This window comes from Serinus canaria, chromosome 12 (assembly GCF_022539315.1).
Source record: "Serinus canaria isolate serCan28SL12 chromosome 12, serCan2020, whole genome shotgun sequence".
Lineage (NCBI taxonomy): Eukaryota > Metazoa > Chordata > Aves > Passeriformes > Fringillidae > Serinus > Serinus canaria.
The window spans coordinates 3495130-3512778 of NC_066326.1; the positions used below are offsets into that span (position 1 = coordinate 3495130).

General features: G+C 46.6%; 1 protein-coding gene across 1 annotated transcript in view; it reads left to right on the forward strand.

Annotated features, from left to right (window-relative positions):
* Positions 1-2539: 2539 nt before the first annotated feature.
* The window catches only part of RYBP (RING1 and YY1 binding protein), a 38622-nt gene continuing 23512 nt past the window's right edge, over positions 2540-17649 (forward strand). Inside the window, exons 1-2 of the mRNA XM_050979417.1 lie at positions 2540-2735; positions 3560-3685. Of these exons, the coding sequence (XP_050835374.1) occupies positions 2704-2735; positions 3560-3685 (158 nt within the window). The 5' untranslated portion in view covers positions 2540-2703. The remainder of the gene's footprint in view (positions 2736-3559; positions 3686-17649) is intronic.

Sequence of the window (17649 nt, forward strand, 5' to 3'; positions counted from 1 at the left end):
AATACAAGAGTGTGAAAGAAATACCCCCACCAAGGCACTTGCCCTTTAGTTTGACTTTTTTCAGCCCTGACTTCTGCCAGTGGTTCCTGTCTTGGGGTGTTGGTGTCTGGAGATGTCAGCAGGGAAGTGCTGCTTGCAGGACACAGCACCCCAAAAGCTCTGGCTGGACCAGCCCACCAGTGACCATGGCATTCCTCTGGAACCCTCTGTGAAGGAAGAGACCCCAAACTGTGCCTTGAAGGGTGCTTAACAAACTGGGAATGATCAGCTCCTGATGGATGTACGGGATTGAATGAAGTCATGCTGTGCTTGGCTTGCCAAGTTTTTAACACGTGACGTTGAAAGCATTATTTGTCAAGGAAGGAAGGTTTCCAGGGGAATTGATAACGAAGGATGTAGCAGGTTTTTGGAAAGAAAACAACTTTTGCTATGAAAACAGCAACACTGAAACTTTTTTAAGAAGATAAACGGCTTTCTAAAAATGGGCCACAGCTCCCTGCTGTTTCCACAAAAACTTACTTTATGCCTGTGGTGGCTGTCACTCTGCTTAACACAACACTGGAGCTAAGGGAAACACCTGTGGCAGAAAATGGGCGTTGGACCATGCGTAAGTTAAAATTTCAGTGCTTTCTGCCTTTTTGTGCTTCTCAGATTCTCCACTGACCTTGTCCCCAAGAATGGTGCTGTTCTTGTCCCCACACTCTTCATTGTCACAGAGGTCTGGAAGTGATTGCACACCAGGTCTCTGCTTACCAGACCCCACAAGCACTGCTGAGTTCCTGTTCCCACACAGATTCCCAAAGCAAACGTTACAGCTATAATCTAAAAGAGCAAAAATGTTTGGAAAACAGCAGATGCAATGGGAAAATGACACTTCCTACATGTGATAATTGTGCAACCTTAACTCTGCCCCTGGAGTATGTCTGCATCTTGCTGTATTGTTCAGGAACTTGTGTGGTGAAGAAAAAAGTCAATGGAAATCTGTCTGGAAATTAAAGTGGTTGCTGGAGGTGACAGCAAGGGTTAAATTACCTGGGTGGGCATGGGGGGGCTGGGTAGAGTAAGTGGATTACAGGAAGCTCTTAAATATGGGAGGTGACTCTGTCAGCATGATTTGACTGTTAAAATGGGCATCCCTGGAGGGAAAAACCCTCTGTGGCTTGTGAGTTCAGGTTCCTGAAGCTTTAATGCACAGGACATGGTTATGTTGCCTCCTGCCATGTAGGTGCCTATCCTCCTTTAAGCCACTTACACAGGTTAGCTTTCAAGCAATAATTTTATTTTTTTCCCTTTGTATGCAGCCATAGATGGATTCTGCTCAGACTGTCTCCATGCTCTTCCCGCAGCCCAACTCACCACTCTCTCAGGTACAGCCCTGTGCAGCCCACGTCCCTCCTGTCTGCCCGGTGCCTTGCCTGGGGATGAAGTTTGCTGTTCACTGATGGGAGATGTTTGCCTGGCTTAGTCACCACTGAGAGAGTGGGAAAGCACAGTGAAAAGCACAGTGTAAGAGCACAGTGAAAGAATGCCTGCACTGCAAGCCGTGTGTGGCTGTACCAACTTTTTTAGCCTTCACTCATCGCCCCTTGCGCCATCCTTCCTCAGCTGCTCACGGCCCCCATCCCCTCTGGCTGCCGCAGAGGAAGCAGCCCCATGTGAAAGGGGCTCAGAAAGCCACTGACAGCTCATGCTTGGCATGTCACCATCCCAACCCGCCCTGCCAGCGCTTCCACAGGCCCCAGGGGGCCGTGGGGAATCTCAGGGCAGGACTGCTGCTTTTCGGGAAACGCCACTTTTTGAGAATGCCACTTTTTAGGAAAGCCACGTTTTGCCACCTCAGGAGTTTTGCAGAAGCACAGCTCGTGCTTGGCGGAGTCGATAGATCACTGAAGGACTGACGGGAACATTTCTGGAAGCAGCACTACAGCAGCGCTGTTGAAACACCTTGGCCTCTGGGCGGGCCGCTGCCCTGACCCCGAGCCTGAAGCCAACTCACGGAGGTGGCAGCCGAGGCATCCGTGAGGGCACCGGGAGTCCGTCCCCGAGGTCAGGGCACGCAGCAGGAGTTGTCTCCCTCTGCCCAGCCGCTCCGGCACTCCCTGCGCAGCCACTCTGCGGGCGAGCCGGCTCTGGCCGCCCTTCCCCTCACGGAGCGGGCCTGCCGTCTCCCGTGCGCCGGCGTCCCGCCCGCGGCAGCCCCGCTCCCCGGGGGACAGGCGGGCGACGAACCCTCCGAGGGGGCAGGGACGGGAAGGGAAGGGGCCACCCGCGGGCTGAGCGGAGCCCGAGCCCTCCCGGCGCGGAGGGGCCGAGGCGCGGGAGGAGCGGCCCGCGGGGGCTCCGTGCGGGCGGGGGTGGGACCCGGCGGGGCGGCGCAGGGGGCGCTCCCGGGGCGCTCCCGGCTCCCCCCCGTTCCCTCCCCGGCAGGGCCGGCGGCGGGGCCGCCCCCATTGGCCGCGGCGCGGCAGCAGCTCCGCCCGCCGGAGCGGCGCGGCGCGGGGAGGGAGAGAGGGAGGAGGAGGAGGAGGAGGGAGGGCGCCGGGCTGCGCTGCGCTGCTAGTCCGGAGCGGAGCCTGGCAGCGGCAGGATCGGCGGCGCGGGGTGCGCAGCAGCCGGAGCCTGCTGGACGGAGGCAGCCCCGTCCCCCCGCCCTCCCTCCCCTCGCCTCTTTCTTTGTGCGCAGGGCAGGGGCGGCCCCGATCCATGGTCATGGGCGACAAGAAGAGCCCGACCAGGTGAGCGGGGGCGCGGGGGCGGACGGGGAGAGGTGGTAAGATGGAGGGAGCGCGGCGCGGCCGCCTCTGCCCCGGCCCCGGCCGAGGGGATGGCGGCGGGTAGGCCCTGGCTGGCAGCCGCCGGCGTGTGCTCGGCCCCGGCGGGGGGAGGCGGCGAGGGGCGCCTAAGATGGAGGGAGCGAACGGGGAGGGGGCGGCGAGCCCGCGCCGCCCCGCCAGGTACGCGGGGGGCTGGGGCGGAGGGGGGGCCGCGGGCGGGGAGAGAGTGAAGGAGGCTCCTAAGATGGAGGGAGCGTGGAAGGGCAGCAGGAGGAGGAGTGCCGGTGTCTCCCAGCCTGCCGCCGGTGCCAGGGCTGGTGCGGTGCGAGTGCAGCCATGGCGGCTCCGCTCGCTCGCACTCCCCGCTCCGCGCACTCGCCGCTCCCAGACAAAGGGAGGTTTAACAAGGTGGAGGAGGGAACGCGCCTCCCAGCCCGCAAACTCGCCCACCCACCCTCCCACCCTCCCGCCGCGGGCGGGGGGACGCGGGCGGCCCGGCCCGGCCCGGCGGGTTCGGCCCGGCGGGGCCGGGGCGGAGCTCGGCGCCCCCCGCACCTCGCCGGGGCCGGCCCCGGCTGGGGTTTGTCGGCGGATCCCGGCCCCGCGGAGAGCGGCGGTGCGAGCAGGCGCTGGGTTTTGGGGCTCTGTAACATGGTTTCTCATGTGTGTGTTTTCTTTCTCTCCTCCTCCTCCTCCTCTCTCTCTCCTCCTCCTGCCGCCTCTCTCCTCCTCCCCAAACACACACGTACACACTCACGCTTCCCCTCTCCCTCCCCCTCCTCAAGGCCGAAAAGGCAAGCCAAACCTGCAGCCGACGAAGGCTTTTGGGATTGTAGCGTGTGCACCTTCAGGAACAGCGCCGAAGCCTTCAAATGCAGCATCTGCGATGTCAGGAAAGGCACCTCCACAAGGTACGTCCGCACCTTTGGACGCGGCTCGTGCTCCGCGCTGGGCTGCGCCGACTTGTTGATTTTTTTTCTCTGTTGCCTGGATATCGGCTGGTTGCATCCCCTCTCTACCTCGATGCGGTCCCTTCTGTCCCTGTTCAAAAGCTTGCGGATTTTAAAAATTCTGTTTCAAGCGTTTAATTGGAGCTGGAAGACATGTTTCATGGATGTGGCAGCAACCTGAATCTTTTTGTTCTGTGCTTTTTTTTGTTGTTGTTGCTGGTGTACAGAGAACCTTTTGGAGATGCACAGCCAGCCAGAAGTGCTCTGACTCGGTTTGGGTCAGATGGTTTTTTGTGGTTTGGGTGGAGGTTTACCTGTGTTCTCTGCAGGAGTACAACTGATTTAGGATTAGGGAGTGAGAGGAAGCGGCTAAAACTAAAGATGCCGTGAGAGCAGCTCTCTCCCTGAGATGTTGATCTCTCGGTGACTGTTGTCATCAGAAAGGAATCGGCTTTGTGTTCAGTGTGGGAATGGTGCGGTTTTTTGAAAGCTTTAGCTGTCAGGTCTCTCTGATTGCCTTGCTCTGAGAAACTGTGGAGGTCTTTGTGAGGTGGTGAGTCTGACATGCAGTAGTTAATTTAATCTCAAGAAAGCCCCCAAACTTGCTGTTTCTCACTTAGAGGGTTCGGAAAGTTTGTCCTGGCAGTATCAGTTGTTGCTAAAGCAGGCATGTGGTGCTGTGCTTTTCCTTTCTTTTTGTGATTTGTTCTACCATCTTGATTTCTGATTTTGTTCATATTGTACCTTCCACATTTGAGTTCCCATTGCAGTGCTCTGCCAAAGAAATAGTCTGTGAGGTTTCCATTGTGAGAGGCGTCGTTTTCCTTGAGTGCAGCTGTGTATTGAGGTGCTCTCATCAGCAGGCTGTTTGCATGACTTGGCTGTCTTGGCTTGATTGACAAAGGAGGTGAAAGCGTGTTGGATTGTTATTGTTCGCACTGTGCTTTAGACAATGTGAAGTGCCTACATTTTTAATGGGGAGCATGTTTTCGGGCCATTGAAACTCTCTGAGTTACAGTAACAGAGCGCTGAAGTGCTTCACTCTACGTTTTGTGATGCACATCAGCTACAAGTATCTGTGCTTTTTACAACACGTACAGAGGTGTTGAACTTAAACCACTAGATAGCATGGTTAGAGCATTGAGTTAGGTGGAGCTTTGGCACAGCAGTGTTCTGTGTGCACCTGGAGCCGATTCTTGACTCGTTCGCTCTTATTTAGTCGTGCAGCTGAACCTTCCCAGCACGTTTGATTCCTGTGGGTTTCTGCCTCCTTGGCTTCCCGGTAGGCTCAGGTGGAACTTGTTGCTCCTGCAGTCGCCTGGTCCTGAGCTGCTCCTCCGGAGCGTGGCCATGCAGTCCTCACACACTCCCAGTGTCACATCAGTGCCTGGGTGTCAGTGGGAGCAGAGCCCTGATGAAATGTAGGAGCCCAGATGGGATCTATCCTGTATCAGACACTATTATTTTCATTGGCCACCATGCTGCTGTTCATTTGGAGAGCAGCAGCCTGCTCTCACAAGCCTTTGAATTTTTATTTTTTTAAGAGATAATTTTCAAACTGTTTGTTGCAGTAGTGGGATGGTTTGTCTTTTAAAGGGCCATTAAGAGCAATAGCAGTCGATGATTTCAGGTTAAGAGCTGTAGCCTTACTTGCAGATGTGATCCTCGGGTCTAGAACATTGTAATTCTGTTTAGCTTTTAATGGACCCTATGAATGGCTTCTAATTTTAATTCATTTAATTCATCAGCTTTCTATTCATTTTTGCTGCTTTTAAAATGGCTTTTGTTTGTAGAATTTGAGAAAGTATTTAAAATATTCAATGGCCCATCATGTCTTCTTGCATATTTGTATAATTTATGAATAAATATAACAGAAAGCAGGAGTGATTGAGTGTTGTGAGAGAGCATTGTGTACTGGGAAGTTCTGGTAGGTCAGAGCTATTTGTGGTGTTACTTTGAATTTTATAGTATGTGACGTACGAGTCAGTGCTTGGAAACTATTCAGAATTTTTAAAATAAATGACTGATGTAAAGATACTTAATGAGTAATGATTGATAATTTATTACTTGAAATATATGGTGTCTGATGAGCTTGACTTTTAAGTTGCAATTTGACAAGTTGATGACACTTTTCCACAGTTAAAACTGCCTTGCTTCATTGTGACTTACTTCAGTAACACTTACGGAAATTTATCAAACTCACTTTAAAAAAAAACTCAACCAAGTAGTGAAAGACATGGTGAGGCAACTGTTTTTCATCAAATTATTGTGTGCAATCACAGCATGCCCAGGGTTTTTTTTAAGATCTGGTATGACCTACTTCCCCCCTCCCTCTGCTGTGAAGCCAGTTATTTGTTGTGGAATTTACTTTGGCTGATAAATATTCTCTTATTTAAGAACTGGTGAGGCCCTGAGCTAATTCTCACCGTGTGTATATTTTTTCAGACTCAGTATAATCTGTTGGCGTGTGGGAGAGGTGGCTGGCAGCAGTTAGAAGTTTTATCTTCTCAGATCCAACTATCTCTTTTCCCTAGGATCTCGTAAAAGGAGCTTCAAACAACAGTGAGTTTTAGAGCTGAGCTGCCAAGTCAAAATCGTTGTAGAGGCTAAACAGTTAAATTGCACTCGACTGTTTTTTTCAAGGAGCTGTTTATAAATATTTCAGGTGCACTTTTAAATAAAAATTAGGTCAAATCCATCTCTGAAGAATTGTTGTGCAAAGATTATACTAAACCTGTAGCACTTGAATACTGGATTTGTTACAGTATGTCACTAACTTCCTTTTCTCACCTGGATTCTTGCTATTTTATGGTTAAACTTTTATTACTTTCTATTTAGGCAAGTATGATGAGGTTTTTTACTGTTTCCCTTCTGTGAGGATGATGGCAAAGACACCAGCTCTGTTCAGCTCAGCTGGTTGAGATGATGATTTAGCTGGCTGCAGAGTGAGCAGTGGGGAGCTGTTTGCTGGGGCTTACAGTGCCATATTCCTTTCTTGGAGATTTTTATTGGTGTCACAGCACAGGGAACCGGTGCTGGTCACCACTTTCACTTGTGTCCTGAGGCTCTTCTGGCGGTTTGCTCTGGTGTAGCAACACCAGCTCCTGCACTCAGGAGAAGACTGGAACTGCCAGGAAGTTTGCTCCACAGATGCAGGTTCCTTTCCAATATCCATTACTTCTTCAAACACGGAAGGAAAGTTTACTTTGGATTTCCTAAGAATGCGAGGGCAGGATTTGGCCTCGTATTTCCTGTGAGTTCCTATTTAGGGGTAGGTGATGGTTCTCTGTTTCTGTTTGTTTTTCTTAGTGGCATTCTTGCTCCTCTTTTCCTTTGGTTCTCTGATAGTTTACTTATATTCTGTTCCTGTACACCTCTTGTAACTTCCTCTCTCCTCCCAGGCAGTGTTGTAGGTTTTTCTACATGGGATTGTTTTCAGACTTCATTGTGAAGGGGAATATTTGCTCCCCTCCTTATGATTTCAGGGAAACTGGTTTTTGAAACTTTCTTTTTGGATGAATAGGCAAGTGGTGTGATGTGGTGGAGCTTCTCTGATGTTAATTTTTCTCTAAATTTGGGATGAATGCTTTTCTTTTCCAAACTCCACATCCTCTTATCATGAATGTGCCTTGAGTACAGAGAAATGCACTTAAAGTCAGTGGAAAATGTGAAAGCAACAAATGGATGTCTGATATGCAAATTAACAAAACAGTGGGAGCTTTTACTACAAAATTGAGTTGAGATATGTGTGTCCTCTCTGCAAGTATAAATTGAGCAAGCATTTCTGTTTTATTTGTTGCTAATACCTGTATGCTTGAAGTGCCAGGTTTGGAGTTTGCATCAAGTGATGTGAATGTGCACTTCATTGTGGAGTGCCCAAGGGCTGATGACACTAGTGCTTCACCTTCTTGCCATCCTTATTTTTGAGAGGAGGCTGAGCTAAAACTCTTTATATTTATAAATGGAATTCTCTTGTATGGAACAGATGTGTCAGATACTGGCCTTTGTTTCCCTTTAGTTCTGCAGAAAATTTTCATGTTTGCAGGATCTGAACTACCACCTTGAAGGATGCAAACTATTGTTCATGCCACCATGGAAAAGTATTTTCTACTGCATCCAAACTGGGCTGACCAGAATAGGCACCAGATAGTCCTGCTATTCCTGGAATGAGGAATCAGGCTTATGATCCTGACCTTCATATAAATAATATGTGCCCTGCTTATTTGCCATGTGTTTGCAGGACTGTTCTGAAAACTCTTGTAGTGATGTATGGCTGTGGTGTAGGTTGGAAGCCAAGTGGTTTAATTTGGTTCTCTCAAGTTAGTTAGCTTTCCTTTGCATAAAGGTGGGTTTTATTTAGCATCATAGCTGGCCTTAAGATGGCCTAATTTCTATAAAAATGGAATATGTAACTTGTCTTAAAAAAAAGCTGTTGTAGCAGCAATGTTTGTGCTTTTACCCTGGAATATTTGTTTTACTATTTGGCTGTTTAAATCTATTGTTAAATTATCCCTGTTTTTCCTGTTGATTGCTGAATTTTAATGGCTGCTGGATTAGCAGGAGTGAGGCATTGGTTGTACTGGAGTTGTGGCAGTGTTCCACTGGAGCATCCACATCCTGAGGATGTGTCCCCTCAGGGACTGCTCTGGGGGTAGGGGTGGGTGCAGTGTAACTCTGCCTGGGTACTGCTGAGTGCTGGAATGCACAGTACCTATTTGCAAAATGTTTGCCCATGTGCCAGGAGTTCTCGAGATCCTTTTTGTCTCATCCCTCATTCACCAGCACTGCCTAAAAGCAAGTGGCTGTTACTTTGTGGATTTGGGGAGTGCTGCTGCTAGGTCTGGCAAACCCACCAGGGCAAAGGAGCCAAGGGCAGGAGCAAACACCATCTGACAAGCAGACAATGCTGATGGTTCACAGCAAACCCTGAATTCTGGGGCTGTGGTTTGACAGCACACCAAGTTTGAATCTGTGACTTGTATTGCAGAACCACATGTATCTCAGCCACATGGCTTGGAGTATTGATCCATTATGAGCTGACTTCTGGTACAGATTCATGCTACACTTATTTCTTAAACTAGCTTGGAGTTAGTCTGTGAGTCTTCAGCTGAGCAGATGAAGCTGTTCAGCTTCAGATCAGCTATTATCTGTCAGCCTGGTGCAAGCATAACCGTGGCATAAGATCTGTGTCTTGTACTTTGGCTGTTAGAAAGAAGTGAGAGCTGTGTCCTGATTTGCTCTTTGCGCTGTTTGGCTCTGATTAATGATCTCATTACCATCACCCCAGGATTTCTCTTAGATCTCAGCACCTCTGGGAAATCATTCTCAGCAGGGAGAATCCACAGTGTTGACGTGCAGCACCAAGGCAATACCCCTTTGCTATGGTTGTCAGATTTGGGTACCTGAGAAGCTGTGGGTGGCAAATTCAATAGGGACTATGGTGGTTCCCGTGACTAACTTTACTTCTACTGCTTTTTTTTTCTGAATGTCCTACTAAGTAACAATAGCTATACCTGGTTGTTTTCTTTCTTTTATTAGGATAAAAAGATCTTTTGGTTAAAATAAATAATAAAATCTTCAGCATGGAAAAGGGGTGTTGATAATATTTATGTAGAGTACGTTTAGGTTAATTGTGGGTGGTAGGGTTTAATCTCTGATTTCTTGTGGAGACTCTCTGAAGATCTAATGGATAAACTGCGACACTGAGTGTGTTAATACATCACTGATAATATGCAGTGTGGATATTATTCATTTTTCCCTTCCTCCATAGGCTGCTTTTCTGGGAGATGGGAATCTAAATCAAAGTGTGTATGTGCGTGTAGGAGGAGAGGGCATACAGCTCTCTTTTATTACTGTGAACAGACATGGAGTCCACTGGGATGCTGACCCCTGGCTCCCAACAGGTCCTTGTGGGGAACTGGTAGGCAGAGGAATGCAGAGCAACTTTCTCTGCATGCCTTTCTTAATTGCCCTGATTGTTTCATGTTCCCATCAGCTGCTGCTGCCTTTGCAGCTCTGGTGGGTGTGTTTGCACCCTGATTTGGGGTTTGTCTGGTAAGAGGAATTGGTTGAACTGGAAATATGACAGTATGCAGTGTTGCCCAGAGTGATAGTTGAGAAGAGGGAAGTGGTGGATGCAAAGTGTGGTTCCCTGTGGCCATCCTCTGCTCCTGTGGCATCCTGGCTGAGTGTCCTGTGCTCAGTGTTGGTGTTCCCCAACACATGCAGCACTCTGGGGCTCTCTTTTGGCTGAATTTTTAGGTCCTGAAGAAAATGCATGGGACCCAAGACCCTCATGAGGGGTGAGAGGAGACAAGAAGTGTGCTGTGGGCTGGATGGGTTGTTTTGGCTGGCTACACTGGTTTCTGTGCTGTAACTTGGGTACCCCTGCCATAACTCCAGGCGAGTTCATGGCTGATCTTGAGTCAGGTGTCACTCGTACTCCAGCTGCTTTGCATTATTGGTAGGCTTACTGTCCCTTGCTGTGGCACTGCTCCTTTTCTTCCCGCTCTGCTGTTCTTGAACAACAGACAGGTCCTTCCAGGGTCCCTTAGTGAGGAACACAGAAGTTCACAGCACTTCTGTGGAGTCCTGCTGTCTGCAGGAACATGGCAGCAGAGTGAGACACACGGCTCCTGCGTCTGGCAAAGCATGTGCTCTGCTTGTCCTTTATTTCATGTGCATCTCTCCTTGTCTGGGGAATTCTTCTTTGGAGGAAACCCACTGACCTATTTTGTGGGATTTCAGGTGGTTCTGTAGGTTAGTGGTTCCAGTCCTGCAATGTAGGTCACTTGCAAGGTGTGCTGGAGTTTTGTTATGCGTAGCTCTGACCTGAAACAGGATTCATACAAAATCTCTCTGTGGCTGTGTCTTGCAGCTGTGCTTTGTCTCTTTGCACTGGGCTGTTTCTTCACAAGGTAAAAGGAGAAATTTGGCCATTTCCAGAGGGAAGGGATCTTATAGGAGTGTTTGAGTGTTTATTTAATGTTGTTTCAGGTAAGAGCAAATTTCCCTTACTGCCACTTTATGTTAAGGACAAAGCAAAAAAATACAAGGAACACTGAGTCGCCCATCCATGCTACCCTAAGCAGATGTCCAGGATTACAGGATACAACAGAAATAATGTGGAAATGCCTCCATTACGTTTATGTAAGTTCCTTTTACAGCTGACATATGCTAAATACATTGATTGTCTCTTTGTGCAGACAGATTTCCTTTACATCAAGCAGAGCTCCTTTTGCACTTTTTTGGTGCATCTGGAGGTACACCAGATCCTTAACATTGCTCTTCCCATAAACCAGCTATTAATTAGGAGCATGTTCTTTGTAGCAAAGTGCTAATTGGTACACCAGAAAAATTGCTGCCTGTTAAACATGGGAAAGATTGTAATTCTGACTGGCTTAAATATAAGTGAGAGAGAACAGCATCACTTCTCTTTGCTGGCCCACTGGGTTTTGTTTGACTGTTCGGTAACTCATTGTATTCCAAATCACGTGAATCTCTCAAGTTCTCCCAAAATTAATTGCTTAAAACTGGGTGTTGCTTTGAAAATATTTTATTCCTGAAGTTCTCTCTGTGTTTCTGGAAGTTCAAAGTACATAATACTGGAAATTCACAGGGAAAAGGGCTTGTAGGGATCTAAAATATGGAGCATGAAACCAGGAGACCTGATTTGAACTGTATGTGGTCTTTTATAAGACACTGGCCTGGGATTGTGGAGCACACCCTTATGGCACAAGGATCAAGGTACTGAAAATTTGGAGAGGGAATTTTTTCAAGGGTGTGAAGGGACAGGACAAGGGGAATGGCTTCAAACTGGTCAGAGGGCAGGGTTATATTAGGTATTAGGAAGAAATTCTTCATGGTGGGTGTGGTGAAGCCCTGGCACAGGTTGCCCAGAGAAACTGTGGCTACCCCATCCCTGGAACTGTTCCAGACCAGTTGGACGGGGCTTGGAGCAGCCTGGGATAGTGGAAGGTGTCCCTGCCCATGGCAGAGTGGTTGGAACAAGGTGATCTTTAGAATCCCTTCAAACCCAGGCCCTTCTATAATTCTCTGTTCAGAAGTTCCAAAAACTTTAGTTTTAAGATCTTACCAGATTGGTGGTCTTTAAATAAAATGGAAGCAAAACCAGTCAGTTTTGGATTTTGTTTAGGGCTAAACAAGGAATAAATGTTTAGACATGTTTTCTTGAGCAGATTGTTTATGGGGATTTCAGAGTTATAATGAATTGTTTGTAACATGCAGAGGTGCTAAGTGAGACGAAATATCTTGCCTGAGATAAAGCTGTCTTCTTCAGATTTATATTTTTGAGTAGACAGAAGTGAGACTGATCATAATCTAAAATATTTTATCTGAACTAAATTATTTTTGTGCATGTGGAACTGTGTCTTGGTAATTCATGTGCTGCTTCATGTGGTTGATTTGGGGAGGTGGACAGAGGATGCAGAACTGCTGGGGTTTGGTGGCTTCAGTGGTGTAAAGTTGATCAGAAAACTGCCCCAATGAGTGGAGAGTGTGGGTTACACCCTGCACCCCAGTCTCATATGTGCAGTATTTTATACATTATAGGGGTATTTATTAATGGAATAGAATGGCTGGGTTTTTTTCTTGGTTTGGTTTTTTTTTTTTTTTTTTTTTTTTTTTTTTTTTTTTTTTTTGTTATCTATGTAGTAAATAAATACATGGGAGGATTTATATTTTTTTTTCACTTCTGTTTGCAGGTGACAGTGGGGCTTGTATGATGTTAATGGGATTTCAGCCTGTGTAAGAGTTGCTGGAATTCAACCTTTAGCAAGTCAGCTAGCTAAATATCCTCAGGATGCCATTTTTAATCTGTATGATCATATTCGCTGTCTGTGTTATAATTTGATCAAGAAATTGATGTCTATGGTACGTGTTTCATTCCTTTGTTTAATTAAAAAGAAAAAGGATCTAGTTTAGTGGAAGGACATAAATCTTACTTGTCCTGGGTGGACAAAGCATGCTGATCTGTTCAGGTTGCTGGAAATGTGTGTCTCTGCTGAAATATTTGGCTCTCATTATATATCTTGGAGCTCTTATTCTGAAAGTGCTTTCACTGTTTTTTTCGGAAGTGGCACAGAGCACTTTCTCTTCCTGAGATGAGATTTCAATAAGAGAGGCAATACATTGATGGATGATGGCCCTGTGATGGAGTCAATCAGCCAGTGCAGTCATTTGTCTCCTGGGGATACAGGGTAGAGCACATCATTAGCAGCAGAAGGGGAGGCTTTCCTCTGTAATGCTAATAGGGCCAGGGAGCTGGTTGGTGCCTGTTTGCTGCCATTGCTCCGTTAGTGCAGGTGCCTTGAGGAGAAATAAAACCATTTTCATTTGTTATCTATGGGTGTGGATCAATTTAACAGAAATATTTAATAAGCTTTAGGAAATGTTTGTGATTCAGCATAGTCTTAGCAATTTGTAAACCTGCATCACGTAAAAATGGTGAATTATTCTGGGGGAATTGTGTGTGTCTTACTGGTGCTACACACAAGTAGCTTGACTGGAGAAGAGACAGGCAGCTGGCTGATTTGAAGGGCAGAGGGTCTTAATTGGAGGAGAGGTGTTGAAAGGGAAGCCCTTGGGTAGCAGAAGTTACTGCAACAGTCTGGTTGCGCTGGATTTCTGTCAGAGCAAAAGGCAGAGCACAAGGCAGTGAGGGAGGGTGGCTTGTCCAGGGACAGCTGGGGCTGTGCTGGTGTGTGGCAGCAGCACTGAGCTGGGTTCAGGGTAGCTTGGTGTGCTGAGCATCATCCAGCTTTGCCCAGGGAGGGTGAGTTAACCTGCAAACTGCTGTTCCTCCTTGGCTGCTTTGCTCCTTCCTGGGCTCTTGGGGGCCACAGCCGTGATCCCATCAGGAGCAAGCATGGACTTCCCTCAAGGTGGGCAGGAGTGCTCCTGTTATGGGATACAAGGCTGCAAACCTTGTGTAAGCAGAATGTGTATCCAGAGATGGTCAGTTCCAACACGGCACACACGGAAGCTGGAAATGTTGGAAGGACAGGGTTGTTCTGAGTGGCTGGTGGGTGGTTTCTGTACCCTCCAGCACTGTGAGCAGGGGCCTGGTAGCTTGGACATGACTTTTTTTTTGGGGGAAAAAAGCTTTAACTTGCTGTGAATCTGGACATTTAGGTAACTCACCTGCATACCTTTACCTGTCTGTAAAGTAAATGCACTATGAAGTCCACATACAGATTGTAGGAGGTAAAGTTCATTTTTGGGAAGCACTTTAGGTTCTGAAATGTCTTCTCAAAAACTGCATGGGAAGTCAGACTTAACAAACAGTGTTTATCTTCTTTTCTCTGAACTGTATAGATAATGGTTTAAAAAAAAAAGAGCAAGGGGCGCCTGAGACCAAGTGATGCTGAGCTGCTGGAATGGTGTGGTGGGTACTTTTTGTACACTTCTTTTCTCTTGTGTACAGTGATGTCTTTGCTCCTGAAGAGGAATGGCTCACCTATGGTACTAAAGGCATGGGGTTGTCAGAGTTGGGCAGTTTTACATAGGGGTTAGCAGAGCATGCTTTGTCATGAGTGTGGGAATACAGGGCTCTGGCAGCAATTAAGAGTCATTAATTAGGAGTACTTATTGCCGGATGTGAGTCAAGTTAGTTGTAAGTTGCTTAACTTCTGAGGTCAAGAAGATCTGATGCATCTGAGACATGCATCCATGGGACTGTGGGGCTGTCCACAGGGATGGGCTGGAAGAGCAGAGCTCAAACTGAAATTTTGAGCTTCATTAGATGACTTATGGGCAGTGACAGTTTGGCAGCACCTCTGCCAGCTGGAACCACACATTTGCATTCAGAACCTCTGAAGGGTTCCTTGAGGATCCTGGCTTCCATCAGCTGGGAACGTACAAGTGCATGCCAGGAGTTTACACTGCTGGGCTGAGACACTGAATCAGCACTCAAAAAAGCACCAGTGAAACTTTCTGGCGAGGAAAAGCTGTTCTGTATCTATGAAGGGGATGATTTTTTTTTCCAATTACAAGTTAACAAATTGATAGAAAAATCAATGCCAAGCAGAACATGGGTAGAATATCATGCCCGTGTGCTGCATACCTGCTCTGTGAGTGCATGGGAGATCACACCTTCATATTCTGCCTGTGCACTTACCAAGATGTAAAACATGAGGACAGTCTTGCTTCTTGTGCCTGAAAGAGGCATTCGTGCTGCCAGTGGCCCAGCATGTCAAGCAAGTAATGGAAAAAGATCTGTAATAATGTACCTGTTATAGTTCTCAGGGTTTTCCCTAATGTGCAGGGACAGTGAAGGATAGCACTGAGCAGTAGTTTGGTTTTATTTCCATCTCTCTATTTTTTCCTGTCTTGCCATTTTTTTTGAGTTTTAAGCCACTCCAACTTTCCCACTGGCACTCTGAATTCAAAACTCTGAAGCTGTACAGCTGTGTACTGCACTTACTTGTTTATAAAAGCTGTCACAAGCATGAGTGGTTTATTTTTTTTTCCCCCACAAAGGTGTAGTGTGAGGAGCAGGTTTATTTAGTCACGGGTGTGGGAATACAGACATTGTGCTTAGAAATGAGTTTAATAACAGTTGGTCACTTTATTTCCGAGCTGGCATCTGCAAGTCTGCCTTGGTTCAACAGGTAGTTGATGCTTGGGGAGAATGTGACCTTTTGCTCTTTGCATTGATTTTTTTGAGTCGTGTCCAGAGGCTGCAGAAGCACAGCACTTTGCTGCCAGCTGCAAGGGCTGGATCAGGCCTCTGGGATCGAGGCACTGAGAAGAAAGGGAATAAGTTAACATGAAACTTAACATGGTTGTCTTTTGTGATCTTGCTTTTTTTCCCCAGACTGTTTGTTCAAGTAGATGTTTTTAATAGATAAAAAAGATTTGAGAAATGTGTTGAATAAAGCCCTAAACAAAGACTTCAGGAAATAGCGTTTTCTGTGTCCATGTAAGCAGAGAACTTCTCAGACTACTCTTTGCTCTTGGTTTTCCTGGAGCCTCTAAAGTCTGAACAGGGCCCAAGACTGCTACAATTCTGGATCTGGTTCTTTTCTGTTTGTTTTGGGGTTTGGATTTTTTTTTAAAGAGAACACCTCTGTGACCAAACATTTTCTTGTTTTCAAGTAGAATGTAAGAAAATACCCAGAAAAACCCAAGAGATTCATGAAATTTTGCAGAGCTACAATTTTCAATGAGCCTCATCTACGTGCTCACTTGTATCAAAAAGATTACATTCCCTCTCCCTGGAGTTGTAGCCATGTCTTTGCTTGTATACCCAGCAGATTATTACTAGGTAAGACAGGTTGATTATCGAGACTTGCTGCTTTCCCTGCTTGTGCCAGTTCAGGGTATTATTGTTAACAGCTTTTAAAGGAAACTTCCTCCTGGAAGAATTGCTGGCTTCAGGCAGAAAAAATTCTCCAACCGATTCTGAACTAGTGGGACTGTTGAATTTTTTGAAATGCTATTAACTGCTGCAAGTACACCTTGAATCGTGCATAGCCTGAAGAGCATCCTGGGGGTAGGGAGACATAAATAATTGTTTAATTGCTCTGCTGTGTATCATATTGAGTATATAGAAAAAAATTATTCTAAACAGTGTTTTATGGTAACAATTCTCTGAGTCTGAAGATGAGCATTTATCCCAGTGAAGTTTAATGTGGTGGTAAGCAAGACATGCAAATGTGTCTAGACTTGAGTTTAAGTTTGTTAATAAAAATGTTGCCAGTCTCTCAGCTTTCAGATGTTTGGTAATTATGCTAACTGAAGTCTTGAAGAGTTTTAAAAGAAAAACATCATTCTATTAGAAGGAAAAACTTTGTTATTAACATTTACAAATTGTTAATAACTGTTTTCAAATTTCATTAGATTAATGAATAAACATGTCTTCTGTGGTTGTTAGCAGATACAGCAGAAATCAAATAATACACTAACATTGTTTTAATTAAGAATACATGGATAATTCTAAAAATTCACTTTTGACATTCAGCTCTTAGGCTTGAAATGAATCAAACTTGGGCTTTTTTATACTCCAGGAAAGTATGTTTTTTTCTCAAATCATGCAGCAAAAGCAAGCTCACGAAAATCAGTATAACAGAGTACAGCTACTGCAAAATATCTTTAGAATAGTTCAGTAATTATCCCACTGCATGACTTAGCAGGAGGGATAAATAATGCATGTAGAATTGTGTTGGAGCTTGCAGGGAAGGTCCTGGCTGGCAGTGGGAAGGGCACAGGCAGAGCCCGTGTCCAAGGAGGGTGTCTGCTGGGTCCAGGAGCTGATGGCTGAAGCCTTTCAATGCCTCTGAAGAAATGCAAACCAGACCCAATTTTCTCTTTTCCCTATAAATTTGAAGGTGGCCACTGGGAAGAAGTCTTCCTTTGCTGTGTTAGCAGAGCTTGGCTCCTGCTGCTGCCCAGAGCTGTCCCGTGGACAGCATGTCCCAGCCCCTGACGGAACTGTGAGTCTGGTCAGCAGGAATATTGGCTCTTTTTGCAGCAGACAGATGAGGGGTTTGATTTGTCTTCCTTTCAGCTAGAACTGAATATTCTGAATCTGTCAGTTGCTGTCAAGAGGATTGTACTTTGGATTAGTGAGCTCCTGGAAGCAGTTTGAATCATTGCAGTTAAAAGCACGCCGAACAGCGGTGTAATTAATAGTTATATAATGTACCCAACAAGCTTAGGAAGCCAGGATGTAACTTGGAAAGAAACACAGCCCCATGCAATCCCTGCATTGCCTGAGGACCACTGTGCATTTCAAGGGTGATGCTTTTTGTCCCAGGACCATTATGGTCAGAGCAGGTTTGTTGCTGATGTGTCAGTTCCCTCACGAGACTTACAGAGGCATCTTTCTGCACCTTTCCCCCTCCCTTCCTTTTCTCTGATGTCCTTCTCATCAGGCCCTCGTCAACCCAAGAACATTGCTCATG